The sequence below is a fragment of the Hippocampus guttulatus genome, chromosome 17, assembly GCF_054856545.1.
Source record: "Hippocampus guttulatus isolate MCC_2025c chromosome 17, RoL_Hgut_1.0, whole genome shotgun sequence".
Lineage (NCBI taxonomy): Eukaryota > Metazoa > Chordata > Actinopteri > Syngnathiformes > Syngnathidae > Hippocampus > Hippocampus guttulatus.
In genome coordinates this window covers 4,987,960-5,001,773 of record NC_141277.1, presented here as the reverse complement: position 1 = coordinate 5,001,773, position 13,814 = coordinate 4,987,960, and the positions used below count along the sequence as shown (strand labels likewise).

At 47.4% G+C, this 13,814-nt stretch overlaps 1 protein-coding gene and 1 long non-coding RNA gene across 5 annotated transcripts; one reads left to right on the top strand and one right to left on the bottom strand.

The window, feature by feature from the left end:
• The first annotated feature begins 385 nt into the window (after positions 1-385).
• LOC147191645 (uncharacterized) lies at positions 386-13,734 on the top strand. The gene is made up of 50 exons (XM_086134711.1): positions 386-452; positions 1,713-1,858; positions 2,065-2,177; positions 2,308-2,447; positions 2,738-2,961; positions 3,036-3,142; positions 3,342-3,460; positions 3,530-3,665; positions 3,933-4,015; positions 4,250-4,369; positions 4,450-4,551; positions 4,631-4,789; positions 4,931-5,013; positions 5,146-5,290; positions 5,369-5,413; positions 5,498-5,665; positions 5,792-5,911; positions 5,989-6,099; positions 6,161-6,193; positions 6,277-6,411; positions 6,559-6,705; positions 6,804-6,938; positions 7,011-7,168; positions 7,239-7,383; positions 7,449-7,503; positions 7,573-7,639; positions 7,713-7,846; positions 7,917-7,960; positions 8,041-8,214; positions 8,307-8,461; positions 8,553-8,666; positions 8,755-8,870; positions 9,025-9,179; positions 9,257-9,462; positions 9,577-9,754; positions 9,828-10,052; positions 10,129-10,298; positions 10,396-10,466; positions 10,550-10,650; positions 10,728-10,847; positions 11,126-11,263; positions 11,344-11,498; positions 11,591-11,690; positions 11,770-12,005; positions 12,113-12,296; positions 12,393-12,641; positions 12,763-12,945; positions 13,027-13,086; positions 13,338-13,492; positions 13,602-13,734. The coding sequence occupies exons 1-50, from the start codon at positions 386-388 to the stop codon at positions 13,644-13,646; spliced, it is 6,531 nt and encodes a 2,176-aa protein (XP_085990837.1). The 3' UTR covers positions 13,647-13,734.
• LOC147191646 (uncharacterized) lies at positions 1,303-11,893 on the bottom strand. 4 transcript variants are annotated; one of them, XR_015103476.1, is made up of 8 exons: positions 11,746-11,893; positions 11,361-11,461; positions 5,356-5,498; positions 5,209-5,279; positions 3,595-3,731; positions 2,671-3,481; positions 2,503-2,571; positions 1,303-2,430 (listed from the first exon to the last, which is right to left on the bottom strand). It is a non-coding gene; the product is annotated as an uncharacterized LOC147191646 (long non-coding RNA). The 4 variants fall into 4 exon arrangements; XR_015103477.1 differs by having other exon boundaries at positions 2,671-2,958; positions 3,301-5,279; XR_015103475.1 differs by having other exon boundaries at positions 3,595-5,279.
• Positions 13,735-13,814: the final 80 nt, after the last annotated feature.

The following is a 13,814-nucleotide window of genomic DNA, read 5'->3' as shown; positions in this document are numbered from 1 at the left end:
AAATAAAAATAAAAAAGTCAGTGACCACACAACTTTAAAAATATCAGGAAACTGAAATGTGAAAACAGTTGGAACATTTTTTGGGCATTTTTATTCAGCATGTATAAAATGTATCAAGAAAAATCCGAATTCTAATCAGTCTTTTAATCGCAATAAACGTGTGTATTTTGCATTACAGTATTTTGTGCCCTTAAATTTTACACCCTAACATGTATGACTCATGATGAGATGTGCATGCTTTACTGCTTGTACACTTTGGACTCTTTGGGCGCGCGAAGCAAATGAGAAGTTTGATAACCTTCAGACGAATTACACATTGAGCTCAGAAGAAGCATCAGCCTTCACAGTATGCGACAAAGGCGAGCATCAAGAAAACAAGTCAAAGATGAAGAGTAGAGCGAGAAGATCACTTATGCTGCTGATCGTCTGTTTGGCCGCTTTTCTTGCTCTCGGTAAGTTTTAAGTGGGTTTATGTTTGGGGTCAGCCAATCATCAAAAATTCAAAACATTCAACCACGCCGCATTATTTGTGACATGAATTAAATGAAATGCATCGTCGTCCACGCAAATTTTTTCCTTCATATCGGAAAGAAATATATGTATGTGTGACGGAGGGTCACAACTACGACGCCTCAATAACACCAGACACCTCGGTGAGTTGTGTTTTTTTTACAAGATTTCACTAAACGCATCACACTTAGTAGAAACGGCTGCGCAACGAACAATAATGGCGGCCGCGACGAACTGCGAGCTCACACCAGTAGTACAAGTGGCCAAAAGAAAAACGACACGAACAACTACATACAGTAAAACCGAAGAGAAACAAACATTACCTGCAACACACTATGGCAGGAGGGATGGGTGAAGTCGCATTGGGTTTCGGTCTCGGAAATAACAGCGCAAAAGACAAGCAATTTCTGTCAACTCAACGTAAAAACCTTCACTCGGCAAAATAGAATTTAAATAACAATATAATGTGGGCTCAGAACAAATCAGGGAACTAATTAAACACACCACACAGTAGAAAAAGAAAAAGAAAGTTGAATATTGTCATAAAATTATAAATGAATCCGGACCATTACCAACATTGGACTTACCATGGGACTTCCTTGTTAGCTCGGGCAGAGCTACGGCGGGAAGCTGGTGCCAGACTGTGCGCTGTTGCGTCACTTCCGCCATAATTTAATAATCTTATTGTATCACTCCGTCACATACGTTTTTGTTTTGTTTCGCATTAAAAAAAATGCTCAAGGCATACAAAGATGTGTCTATTTATTTTCACAGTTTGATTTTTTTGGGGGGGGGGGGGGTGAAAAAGTAATTTTAAGGTTTGCATTCTGAAATATGTCATTGTTTATTTTAGATGAAACTAGTGTTTGATGTTCATCCCCCAAAACATGATTGGGATCATTACGATCATGTGATGTAATAATGAAGATGGGGGAGTTAAACATTATCTAAAATTCATCGTGAGGCGCTCAAGTCATGAGACTTTTACAGTTTGTGCATTTCAACGACAATCTCTTTGTACTGTACACGAGTCACAATTTCAACAACAACAATTGATTCAACTTATTTTCGCACTTTCAACCAGTTCAATTATCTATTTGCCGATTTGTGTGGCTTCTCCAGAACTCAAATAGTCACACACGTATTGCTGTTTGTCACATTTATCAAGACGGCAAAGACCCGTATTTGTGTTGTATTTCCAGGACAGTGTCAGTGCCAAGCAGGCTGGCGAGAGAACGACCACAAATGTTACTACTTCTCCGCTGACACAATGACGTGGTGGGAGGCTAACACCTTCTGTTTATCACAAAATAGCAACTTGATGAGCATTCAGGACATCCACGAGAGGGTGAGGCGCTACATCGTTAAACTGTGATATGAAGTAAACCAGTCAACAATTTTGTCACTGTATTCTCTTGTACTTTGACCTAAACCTTTTTTTTGTTGAATAATTTCAATATGTCCATCTCAGCAAGTTCAAAGTGTGAGTGGTGTTGTCACCTCTGCTGCTTGGTCATTTGTTCTGTGTTAATTTCCATGGACCATTTCTTGCAGTTGTGGGTGAGGACGCAAATCGGCACAGAGATCTTCTGGATCGGCCTGACAGACGGAATCACAGAGGGCGTGTGGGAGTGGACGGATGGGAGTCCTTTCATACAATACATATCGTATGTACCAATCAGGAAGCGTTAAAATCAGGTCATGACATGGGCCAACAAGGACCAGTAGAATTGGTCAGTCTAGATTCTTCTTCCTGGTCCCAGTAGATTTCAATGGCTCAATATTTTTTTTCACCAGGTACTGGGTTCAAGGTCAGCCTGACAACTGGGGTGACGAGCCGGGTGAGGATTGTGGTCAGGTGGTGGGCGGCAGCTCGGGTCGCTGGAATGATGAGCACTGCGACGTCAAGAGGAAATACATCTGCAAGCATGCCAACTGTGAGTCCATTGTCTGCATTTTGTTGCAGTACAGCTGCAGCGCGACGATGCTCACCGAATACTAAGAGGACAGGCCTCTCCAGATTCTGTATTTTGCTGAGAAACCTTCCTTTGGTTAGCGTGACTGATTTTGAAGAACATAAGCAAATTAAATTGGCATGGCAACACAGAGGCTAAATGGTTGTAAAAGTAGCCCAGTGCTACTTGTAGTGCTTAGTCCTACCGAAGGCCTTTCTGGCTCCTGAACTTCCACCACTTAGCCAGACAAATCCCTCAAAATGTGCTCCCAGCCAATCCGGGGCCACAGTGCGATCTGAGCAATGGCTGGGACCGGTACAGCTCCAACTGCTACAAGCTGAAGTCGGGAACCGCCAAGAGCTGGTCGGCGGCCCGTCACGACTGCATCGTGGAGGGCGGCGACCTCGTCTCCATCACCTCCGAGCGGGAAGAGCTGTACGTGACCGGGATGCTGGATCCTTTCCGGATCGACCTCTGGATCGGACTCTCCAATCTGGTAAGAGAAAATCGCTTGCAACCGCGGCAACTATTCCAGGTACTGGATTGAGAACCTGGATTGGTTTTCCACAGAAATGCAATAAGATCTCGTGTCAGCTCCAAGAAGGAAGCGTTCACATGAACTGGTCCGACGCCCTGCCGATAAACTACACCAACTGGGCACCGGGTGAACCCACAATGTAAGAAAATCTCACTGTTGCATTGTGAATTTCCAGTCTTCTGCTCCGACCGTTAAATCATCAGATCAGGAACGTGAAGGGGGAAAAAAAACACTAAGACCCCACACCATATGATAATTGCATAGGACAGACATCAAGTTCCAATTAGGCCTGCTTACCCGAATAAGTACACCCCGCTTTCCGCAACATCTCCCAACAGCAACGGCGAAGTGGGCTCCTGCACGGCGATCATCAAAGATCACTCTGATGAGTTTGGCAAGTGGAGGTCACACCTATGCCGTCACGAGCGTCCGTACATGTGCAAACGGCCAGTGAACAGTGAGCGACGCCGTCATTTATCTGCACTTGAAATATGAGAAACGCGCAATCATCGCATCCCCGCTTCAGCCATCTGCCCTGCCGGATGGCAGAGTTTTTCCGGAAGCTGCTACTGGCTAGTCAGCAACACTGACCTGCTGACCACCTGGTACGAGGCCTTCGCCACATGCTCCAATGAGGGGGCTCACCTGCTCGTCATCAACAGGTAAACTCTGGACACCATTGCAGCTTCGGGGGGTAAGATGGCTTATCGTCTTAAGGTTCCTCGCTCCTACGTATAGAAAGTGTAAAAATCGAACTAATTTTGTTGTTACAATCGTCTTATTTTCGTATGCAACAATAATACCTAGTGGGGGTTGGGTGGGGCACTTCTGGCAGTCGTATTTTAACCTCTGCAACTTTGAATGGATTTTGTGGTCCCATATGGTGGTCTGATTTTAACCTACACAACCTTTATTTGTTTTTCTTGCAGCCAAGATGAACAATTCTTCATTAATGGGAAACTTCCTGACTTTCACCAAGTGGATGTTCCCGACATCTGGATTGGTTTATCAGGTACACCGTTTGATTTTCTTCTCCATCCATCCAGTTTTTGGGTAATAGATAGCAAACGCCTCCAAACTTTGGACCCAAAATAGGTTTTGGCTGATTGACCAAAGCAAGGTGCTGTAAGCTATTTCAGTTGACTAGTTTCAGTCCTGGGATCAAATGGTATTTTCAAATTTTGGACGCGTTGGCTTTGTCAATGAATCGCATATACTGAACATTTAACCATCATTGGTGTTCCAGATAAGGACCAGGATGGGACATTCCGCTGGGTGGACAAAACCGCCGTTAACTACACAAACTACGGACCCGGTTGGCCCAGAAACACTGCAAACATCTGGGACTGCGGAATGATCTTCACAGGTAGCGTGCGCCTTACCCTAACACTGACTACCAAATGAAATCACAAGCCCCAACACGTATATGTTGTTGACCGCAAAAAGGAAATTATGAAGGAAAATGGGAAACCAGCAGCTGCTTCAAGAAGCACGGTTACATTTGTGAGATGACGGGAGGTCAAAACCCCAAACCGACTCCAGCGCCGAGTGAGTCTCACAGTTGCTCCCCCCGCTCCCCTTATCGTCAATACCTTCAAGGTTTTGTAATAAATGTTTCTCCACTAAGCTTCCCACTGCGACCCCGGCTATTTGCTGTATGGTGGTTTTTGCTACCATTTCGAGGGGGAACTGGTGAAAACATGGCAGGATGCAGAGAGTTACTGCGTCGCACAACAAGGTCACCTCGTCAGCTTTCACTCGGAGGAAGAGCTCAGCTTCTTGATTGGTGAGACTAACTGTCACTTGGGGATTCGTTGCAACGTCAGAATCATCCCACTGTACATCATAACATCCTTCAAGTTTTGCTCTGTAATTCGAAAAAAGCTGATGCTCTCCCCTTTTTTTTTTGTTTGTTTCCCCCCTGAAGCCCACATGCCGGGAAAGGCGTGGGTGGGACTCAACGACATTAATATCGAAAGCCAGTTTGTGTACACTGACGGAACAGCTGCAGTAAGTGGAACACCTACACTTATTAGTCTCCCCGAAAAGTTTTTCATTTGAAAGAAATTCAGAAAACACATCTTGAAATGCAAAAATAATCATCATATTAAAAGTGAGCGACATTCCAAATGTTTTGCACAGAACCTCCTCCCGTGGGCACCAAACCAGCCAGACAACTGGCAGAACAACGAGGACTGCGTTCACCTGGAAGGCCCGATGCACACAGAAGCGGGAAAACTCAAAGACGACTTCTGCACAGCCACCAATGAATTCATCTGCAAAAAAGGTCCAAAAGTCATTCACTCTTTCTTTGCATGTATTCTAATGTGGTCTCTCATATTTCATACTTACGGCATCCCTGCAGCCAAGGGCCAGGGGCCTCCTCCCCAGCCGCCAACATCAGGACCAGGTGGATCTCACAAACTCACAGCGCGGTGAACATCACTCTTCCTTACACGTACGATTTGGTTGTCAAGAAGCATTTTCGTTGCAGGCTGGAATGAAAAATGCAGCTCGTGGACGGCGGACCCCTTTAATGACTTTTGCTACCTGTTCAATTCCCTGTCGGCGAGGACTTGGGCTGAGGCGCGAGCCGACTGCGTCAACCAGGGAGGAGACTTGGTCAGCATCACCGACCCCTATGAACAAGCCTTCATTCAAGGTGCACCAACCATTTCGTGTCTCGGATCTAAAGTTCTGGGTTCAATTCTCAGCTATATAGCCTTCTGGTGTCCAGTTTGCATGTTTTTGCGTCCCTGGGGAATCCTAAATGAGTGTCCCCTTTTAGGTGTGATTCAGGTGAGCCCAACCGGGATCTCCCTGTGGATGGGCGGCCATGATTCCATCACTGAAGGCGGCTGGGAGTGGACAGATGGATCCCCGTTCAGATACGTACGCTGGAGTGCAGGTGCATTTCAAACCTCCGTCATGTTTTTAGGTTACAATGTTGAGAAACGCAGTGCTTTAAGATCTTTCTCCTTACAGGTAATCCCGATAACTACTTTGGCGAAGACTGTCTTTCCATCATCATCAACAACGGCTACTGGAATGACGATAACTGTGAGAACAGGAGAGGGTACATCTGCAAGAGAAGAGGTAAGATGCAATGTTCCAATTCTTGCTGCACATCGCTTCAATCTCTGGGATTCTTTTGCAGGAAGGACACCGGAACCCCCACCCCCTCATGATGGTATGTCACCTTTAAGTTAAGTCTTAAAAAAATAGCGGACAAAAAAAATATTTAAAAAAAATAACGCAATCATGCTTTCGCAGGCTTCATGACGGCAATCGCTTGCCAGGAAACATCCGTTGTCCTTCATTGTCCGCAAGAAAGTGTCATCAACATCCAGTCGGCTTTCTACGGACGGAAGAGTAGTGACGTCTGTCCACATCTGGGAGGGTCAGATGGTAAGATCCAAGAATCCACGACCGGCTACTTTGATCCATAGTCGTCGTATTTTTTTTAACCCCCTCATACACCCTGTAACCTGATAACATGCTGAGCTGTCCACTGTCGTAATCGCTGGAAATCTTAGCAAACGGTATCACTTGCAGGGAGCTGCACGGTGGAAGGCGTCCTCCCGTACTACAGGAAAGTCTGCGACAACCGTCCCTTCTGCTTTGCGTACGCATACGCCGAGATGGACCCCTGCCCCTCGGTTTCCAAATACCTCGAGATCGTCTACAGCTGCGAACAGAAAGGTGGGCTTTACAGCTTAGTCCGGTTTAAAAAAATAAATACAGATGATTTAATCCCTCGGAAACAACCTGCCCCAACAATGACTTTTGGCTGTTCTCAGTGTGTCTTCACGGTCTGGGTATGGAGGACAGGAACATCACAGACTCCCAACTTTCAGCCTCCTCATCCATGAGCAGCTTCACCCCCAACAAAGCCCGCCTGAACGGAAACTCCTGTTGGAAGCCAATCGGAAATCGTAAGTAGAAAGCTCACAACCATCGAGCGTTCAAATACACACTGATATTTTGGCCAATGTAATGTCTTGCAGCCACCGGCAGCTGGATCCAGGCAAGTCTTGGCCAGAAAAGAAAGGTGACAGGGATCGTGATACAAGGTTGTCCTAACAGTGATCACTGGGTCACAAAGTTTAAGATGCAGCATAGTATCGATGGACAGTCGTGGACGGACTACACAGCTGATGGGCAGGTAAGCAAGGCGGCCGGTCAATAAGACTCCAACCTGATAAAATGCAAACTTAGACATGTTCTATTTGCAGGTTTTGCCCGGATCAACAGACAGAAACACCGCTGACACTCAACTCCTCGGCACGCCTGTTTCTGCTCAGTACATTCGCATTCTGCCACTGGAATATAGCGGTCAAGTCGGCCTTCGCTTTGAGGTCTTGGGATGCACGCCTGACTGTGAGCAAAACACTCCGCCGCCAGAATTAAAAGCATGCTTTTGAATTCAACCTTACGTTTGACAGATGCGATCACCTGTGCCAGCAAGGCTAACTTCGACCTCGGCAATGATCAAATGACGTGAGTTAAACTTGACATATTTTCCGTGTGACATGTTTTCCACTTTAATCCAACCCATGTCTTCTTCAGGGTCCACTGTCCAGCGGGCTGCGCTAAATCCAGCTACACTGTCTATGGAACTGACATCTATCGAGCGGTATGAGATTGCAACGACCACCCGTTGAGTTTTATTTACGACCGAGACTTTTTTTCTGGTTCGATTGGGACAGGATTCCAACATCTGTCCAGCCGCTATTCACGCCGGCGTCGTTCTGAGTGAAATCGGAGGAGATTGTACTTTGCTGAAAGCTCAGGGAAAGAATTTCTATGCCGGCTCAACCAGGAATGGGATTACTTCGACACAGTGAGTGGCTAGGATAACATCGCTAAGTTTAATGAAGAAGCGGAGCTAATTATGACGATCATATCTGCAGATATGACGGCGAATATCCTCTGTCTTATACTTTTGCCAATGGAGGTAAGTGTACTCCCATTTTCTTCCATGTTACAACATCAACTGTTCACAACTGCGACACTCACATGGGATCTCATCTTCAGAGTTGAGATGTTCGGGACCTGACTGGTACGAGTTCGGGGAGTTCTGTTACAAATCATTTGAGGACAAAAAGACATGGGCCGATGCTCAGGACACCTGTAGGAGTATCGGTGCTGAACTCGTGTCCATCCGCTCCATGGTGGAGCAGAGCTGGCTGGAAAGTTACCTGTACTTTAGTGCGTAACACCATTCAAATACATAACGGTCCCAATCAGAACTCAAAGTTTAATACTTGAATAAAATGTTTGTGCCTGTCCATCCTCTGCAGCCACCAGTGACATGTGGACAGGACTGAATGACTTATTAGTTTCCGGCATGTACGTATGGTCAGACCACCACATGGTGACTTTCACCTACTGGGCCCCGGGACAACCCAACAACCATCACGGTTTCAATGACGATTGTGTGAAGATGTTACACCAGGTGCGGTGACATAGCAACGATGTACTCATCCACCACTTTATGAACAACACCTGCAAAATCTCTTGACAGCGATTCGTTTTTTTACTTTCAGACTGGCAGATGGAACGACGTGTCCTGCACAGAACTCAATAGGTTCATGTGTAAAATGCCCAAGGGGCATTACCAGCTTCCCTCAGTGAAGCCCACTGTGTACGGCTGCCCGCAGGTGGGACAGGCAAAACATCCTCGACACTTTTTACCGCCTTTTGTACTGTATGAAAGTTGCGCATCCCCTGCTGGGTGTTATGCGTCAGGGCTGGGAGGCTTACGGCTACGGTTGCTACTGGATGGAGGAGACGGGTCGGAGCTGGTCGGATGCCAAGGCCTTCTGTAAAGAGCAGGATGCATTTTTGCTGCACATTGGAGACATGTGAGTGTGTGAGTTTCGGTGCTGTGAAAACTATGCTTGTATGTCCACCGAATTCATTTTAGTGGAAAAAGCTTGTCGGTCACTGTGAAGATAAGGACACACTACCGCCAATGTAGAGATCGAGAGGCTTCCTTCAACTAATGTTTCATTGCAGATACGAGCAAGCACATTTTACGGTGGTGCTGTCAGGAAAAACAGGTTTGTGGTGGATTGGCCTGCGAGCCAAAGGGGGTACCGGCGGAGGGGTGCAGTATATCTGGGAGAATGGCTACCCAATGACCTTCACTCACTGGGACAGAAACCAGCCAGGTACAGAAGTGATCCTTCAAAGAAATAGAGAGAAAGTTACATGACGTCATTTGATATTTATGGTCACATGTCACCAGATAACGGGGATGGCACATGCGTGGCCATGACAACCGGTCAAGTCGGGGGCTTCTGGGATGACAAGCAGTGCTCAGAGAAATTTGCCTTTGTCTGTGAGAAACCCCGGCCAGACATCACCCCGCCCACCGAGGCCCCAACCCCTCCTCCCGCACAGGACTGCGTTGATAGCTGGACCTCCAAGCCCAATTTTAGGAATTGTTACAGGGTATAGCTTTCACACCTGCACAAAAATTTCAATTGAGCCCCTAACCTTGGTTGATGAATCCATTCATACTTGGTACGTCCCATGACCATGTGGCTGATAGTTGATGTCTTGCAGCTCTTCCACAATGTGGACTGGTCCCTGAAGAAGAGCTGGGGGGCTGCGCATGAAGACTGTGTGGCAAGGGGGGCCAACCTGGTCAGCATCCACAGTCAGGAGGAGGAGGCCTTCCTGTCCCTTTACAGCAAAGGAAGCAGCAAGTGGATTGGCCTGAGGAACAACCCCACAGAAGGAGGTGCGCCCATGGTGAAGGTCCCCGGAAACCATGATCCAAAGGAAGACTTCCGGTTAACTCCCCTTCATGGTAGGATATTCCTGGAGTGATGGTTCAGCGCTCTCGCACACCCACTGGGGTCCCGGCGAGCCAAACAACCACGAGGGTCGGGAGGAGTGCGTGGAGATGGTTAGCAGCACCAACGGCACCTACTCCTGGTGGAACGATCTCAACTGCGATGCCCACCAAGACTGGATATGCATGATTGCCAAAGGACAGAACCCCATCCCGCCTCCGGTGCCCCCCTCGCCAGTACCGGGTAAACAAAACCCCCATGTCGGGTTTAGGTCACTTTGATGCTTGGTCAAAATAAAGCCTCGTGTGTCCTTGCGCAGCTCCTGATTGTGGCAGCAACCCCGGATGGAGGAAGAACAACAACATGTGCTACTACTACAACGACACGGACATCGTGGACTTCCACACGGCTATGCACCGCTGTTGGGTCGAGAAAGCCCGACTCGTCTCCATCCTGAACAAGGACGAACAGGCATATGTCAACAGCATGGTAGGACTTTACAGCTCTTGAAAGGATGATGTAGATTTTTATCTCCAGGGTGAAAATGGCTGATCTTGCGTGATTTATGTTTTGCCCTTTCCTCCAGGTGGGAACGGGTCAGATTTCTGCTGCTTGGATTGGACTGAGGATGTTGGGGATCGCAGATGGACAATATGCGTGCGTCATCTCGCAGCGTTGCCTTAAAACGTGGCGCTTGATGGATCCGACAATTCCAAGTTCTTGATTGTTAATTCATGCAGGTGGCAAGACAATTCTCCCGTCTCGTACACACATTGGAGTCCAGGTGAGCCCAACAACGCCAACGGGGAGGAACAGTGTGTTCAGATGAACCGACATCAAGGTACTGGAGTTGCTCTGACTGGAAAGTTGCCAGATGTATCCCAGAGCTGATGTTTTCTGAACCCCGACACACTCAAGGTGGTTGGAACGACGTGAACTGTGGTCGAGCCGCAGCTGGGTACGTGTGCAAGAAGTTTCCCGGAACCGACCACACTCCTCCTCCCCCCACGCAACCCTGGGAGGGCTACTGCCCAGCCGGTAATGCTTCATGTCTATTTGTTTCACAAATAGGCTGGACTATGTTTTCATTGGCTTGGAAAAATATAACTTTTCTTGAACTGAAGCATATGACTTAATTCTTGGAGAAAAAAAATACTATTTTTGAAAAGCATATATTCTTGTCAATATTTGACTATAATTGGGAAGAATACAACTATTCTTATTTTGTGGTCTGCATGTTTTTGTCTGCTTTGTTCTGGCTGGACTGTTACAAAAATGTGAATGCATAAAATAGTCTTGTTTTCCCCTCCACTTAGGATGGATGCATTTCAACGATAAATGTTTCCTGTTCAAGGGAAAGAAAAACGATATTAAAGCCAACTGGACGTACGCACGAAGTTGGTGCAAAGACCAAGGAGGAGAGCTGGCCGTTATCGACAACCAGTATGAAAATGGTCAGTATGGGAACTTTGCCTGTGAGAATTACACTCTGGTGTTGTCCCTCTTAAAAAAAAACATTTGCATTTCTTCTTAGACTTTGTGTCTAGTTACCTGAAAGACATGGAGCTTCCCACGTGGATCGGTTTGTCCGACATCCTGGTGGAGAATCAGTACGCCTGGAGCGATGGCGTGAGCCCAGTCCTCTACACCAACTGGAACGGCAAAGAGCCCAACAACGCAGGGGGGACGGTGAGAATATGCTACCCTTGACTCCCTTCGGCCGTCTGTCCATCTGTCATCGCAATGACTTTGAACTCCCAAAATCCTGCCGTTGTCACCAGGAGCACTGTGTGAGCATAACTCACAGTGTACTTGTGAGCGGGAAGTGGAATGACGACGCTTGTCATAAAAAGCACAGTTTTGTCTGCTACAGGAAGAAATGTAAGTGCGGGGCCACTCAAATGCGATTGGACAACTTCAACATACTGATACTCACTCTGTTCTGCGGGTTCCGCCTCAGCGAGCAGTGTCGCGCCGCCTCATCCTACAAGCAGCCCCTGTCCCGCCGGCTACATATCCTGGTACCTGAACTGCTACAAGCTGGTGGAGGAGCCGGCGACCTGGGATGCAGCTCAGAAGGCTTGCGAGCAGCAGGGTGCCAACCTGGCTAGCATCGACATGAGCTACGACCAGGCCTTTGTCGCCGGAGTGGTCCTGCAGGGAAAAGCTGATGCCTGGATCGGACTGAAGCTCAAGGTGCTGGGTCAGGCGGGGCGGGGAGACCACAAATAAATAGCACACATGTATTCACATGCACTGTTTTTTTGAATACTACTCTAGTCTCGTGTGATCTGGTCTTGCAGGATGATGGCTCCTTTGCCTGGACAGATGGCTGGCCAGTATTCTTCACTCAGTGGGGTCCCGGAGAGCCCGACAACCTAAAAGACGAGGGTTGTGTCAGCATGCGAGGCTCGCCATTGTTTCACGGCACTTGGAACGACACCCGGTGTGACCAAGCCAAACCCTACATCTGCAAGATCTCCTCCGGTATCACCCCCACCCCCCCCACCCGCCTTCGCTGTTCATCGGGTTGATTTGCAAAGAGCCATCTAGTTTCACTTACTCAACTCAATCTTTCCTCAGAGAGACCACCGGTGACTCCCGCCCCCGGCGACGGGAAGTGCTTACCACTCTGGATTCCGTACGGTCGCTACTGTTACTGGGTCTACAATGAGCAGAAGGGCTTCTCCTGGCCCGACTCGCGACATTACTGCCAAGAAGCGAAGACTGAGCTGGCGTCCTTCCACAGTAGGGCAGAGTTGGAGTTTATCAGGAATCTCAACCACACCAAATATCACAACTTTTGGATCGGCCTCACCAGGGATCGCAACTGTGAGCCAACTTGAGTTACCTTTTGGGTATTCTGTAGCTCAAATACATGCTAATTTTCAGAGGTGGCAAAGGTTTTTTTAACTTCCCACCAGCGTGTGCTTGCTTACTTGTCCATTTACAGTTGGCTGGAGCTGGACGGACAAGACGCCTCTGGGCTTCCTCAACTGGGCTCCTGGTGAGCCCAATGCGGCTTTTCACCCGGGCCAAGTGGCCGAGGAGAACTGCGTGGAGATGTACTCCGACGGACGTTGGAACGACAACGACTGTCTGCAGAAAAGAGGCTTCGTGTGCCGTCACAGACAATGTAAGCATTCCCATAGGTCGAGAGTAGCGAGTGCTTCCTTGCAACCACTCAAGACTGATCTTTGTTGTCTTTTGTCATCAGACTACACCACCGACGATGGCGGAAACCCCGTTTTTCCCACAGACGGTCCAAATGTTGACAGTGAGTGTGACACTGACTTATCAGAGTAGAACATGCTCGTGATGTATGATTAATGGCATTTCAATTTATTTATTGGAGTCATTTGACTTACAAGCTTGGTCAGAGACAGACTTGTATGTCAAGGTACCACTCTTTGCAAAATGCAACCTGATCCAAAAAAAAAAAAAAAAAGTGCAATGAGAGTGAAAAGTGAGAGGAAAAATCCTGCCTGTTATTTAACTTCTCCCGGATATTTATCACTTAACTTGCAGACAGTGGCGTGAACGTCGGTGTCGTCGCTGCAGTCGTTGTCGTCATTGTCAGCCTGACAGCCGGACTCCTCTTCTACGTCTTCAGCGTGCGAGGCTACAAGTTGAGCAGCCTAAGGCAAAGCTTCCCGAAGCGGGCGACCACGAACGTCGACATTGTGAGTTATCAATTCCCGAGAACTTGTTTTTTTTTTGTTTTCGTTTTTTTTTTTTGTTTTTTTTTATTAAACCAATTAAACATGCTAACAATTCACTTTTCTGTTGCAGCCTGCATTCAGCAACCCCAACTTTGTGGATGATGTGGACAGATAACTTTCACAATGTGGCAAATGTTTTCCCACGTTGTGATGAAACAGCCAAAACAGAATGCTAAATGGCAGCAGTGAACAAACATCGTCGGCTCACTCACTGACCAATTACACTTTTAAGTCAAAGTACCTTTGTTTTGTAATATTGTGTGTAATCGACTGTACATTAACA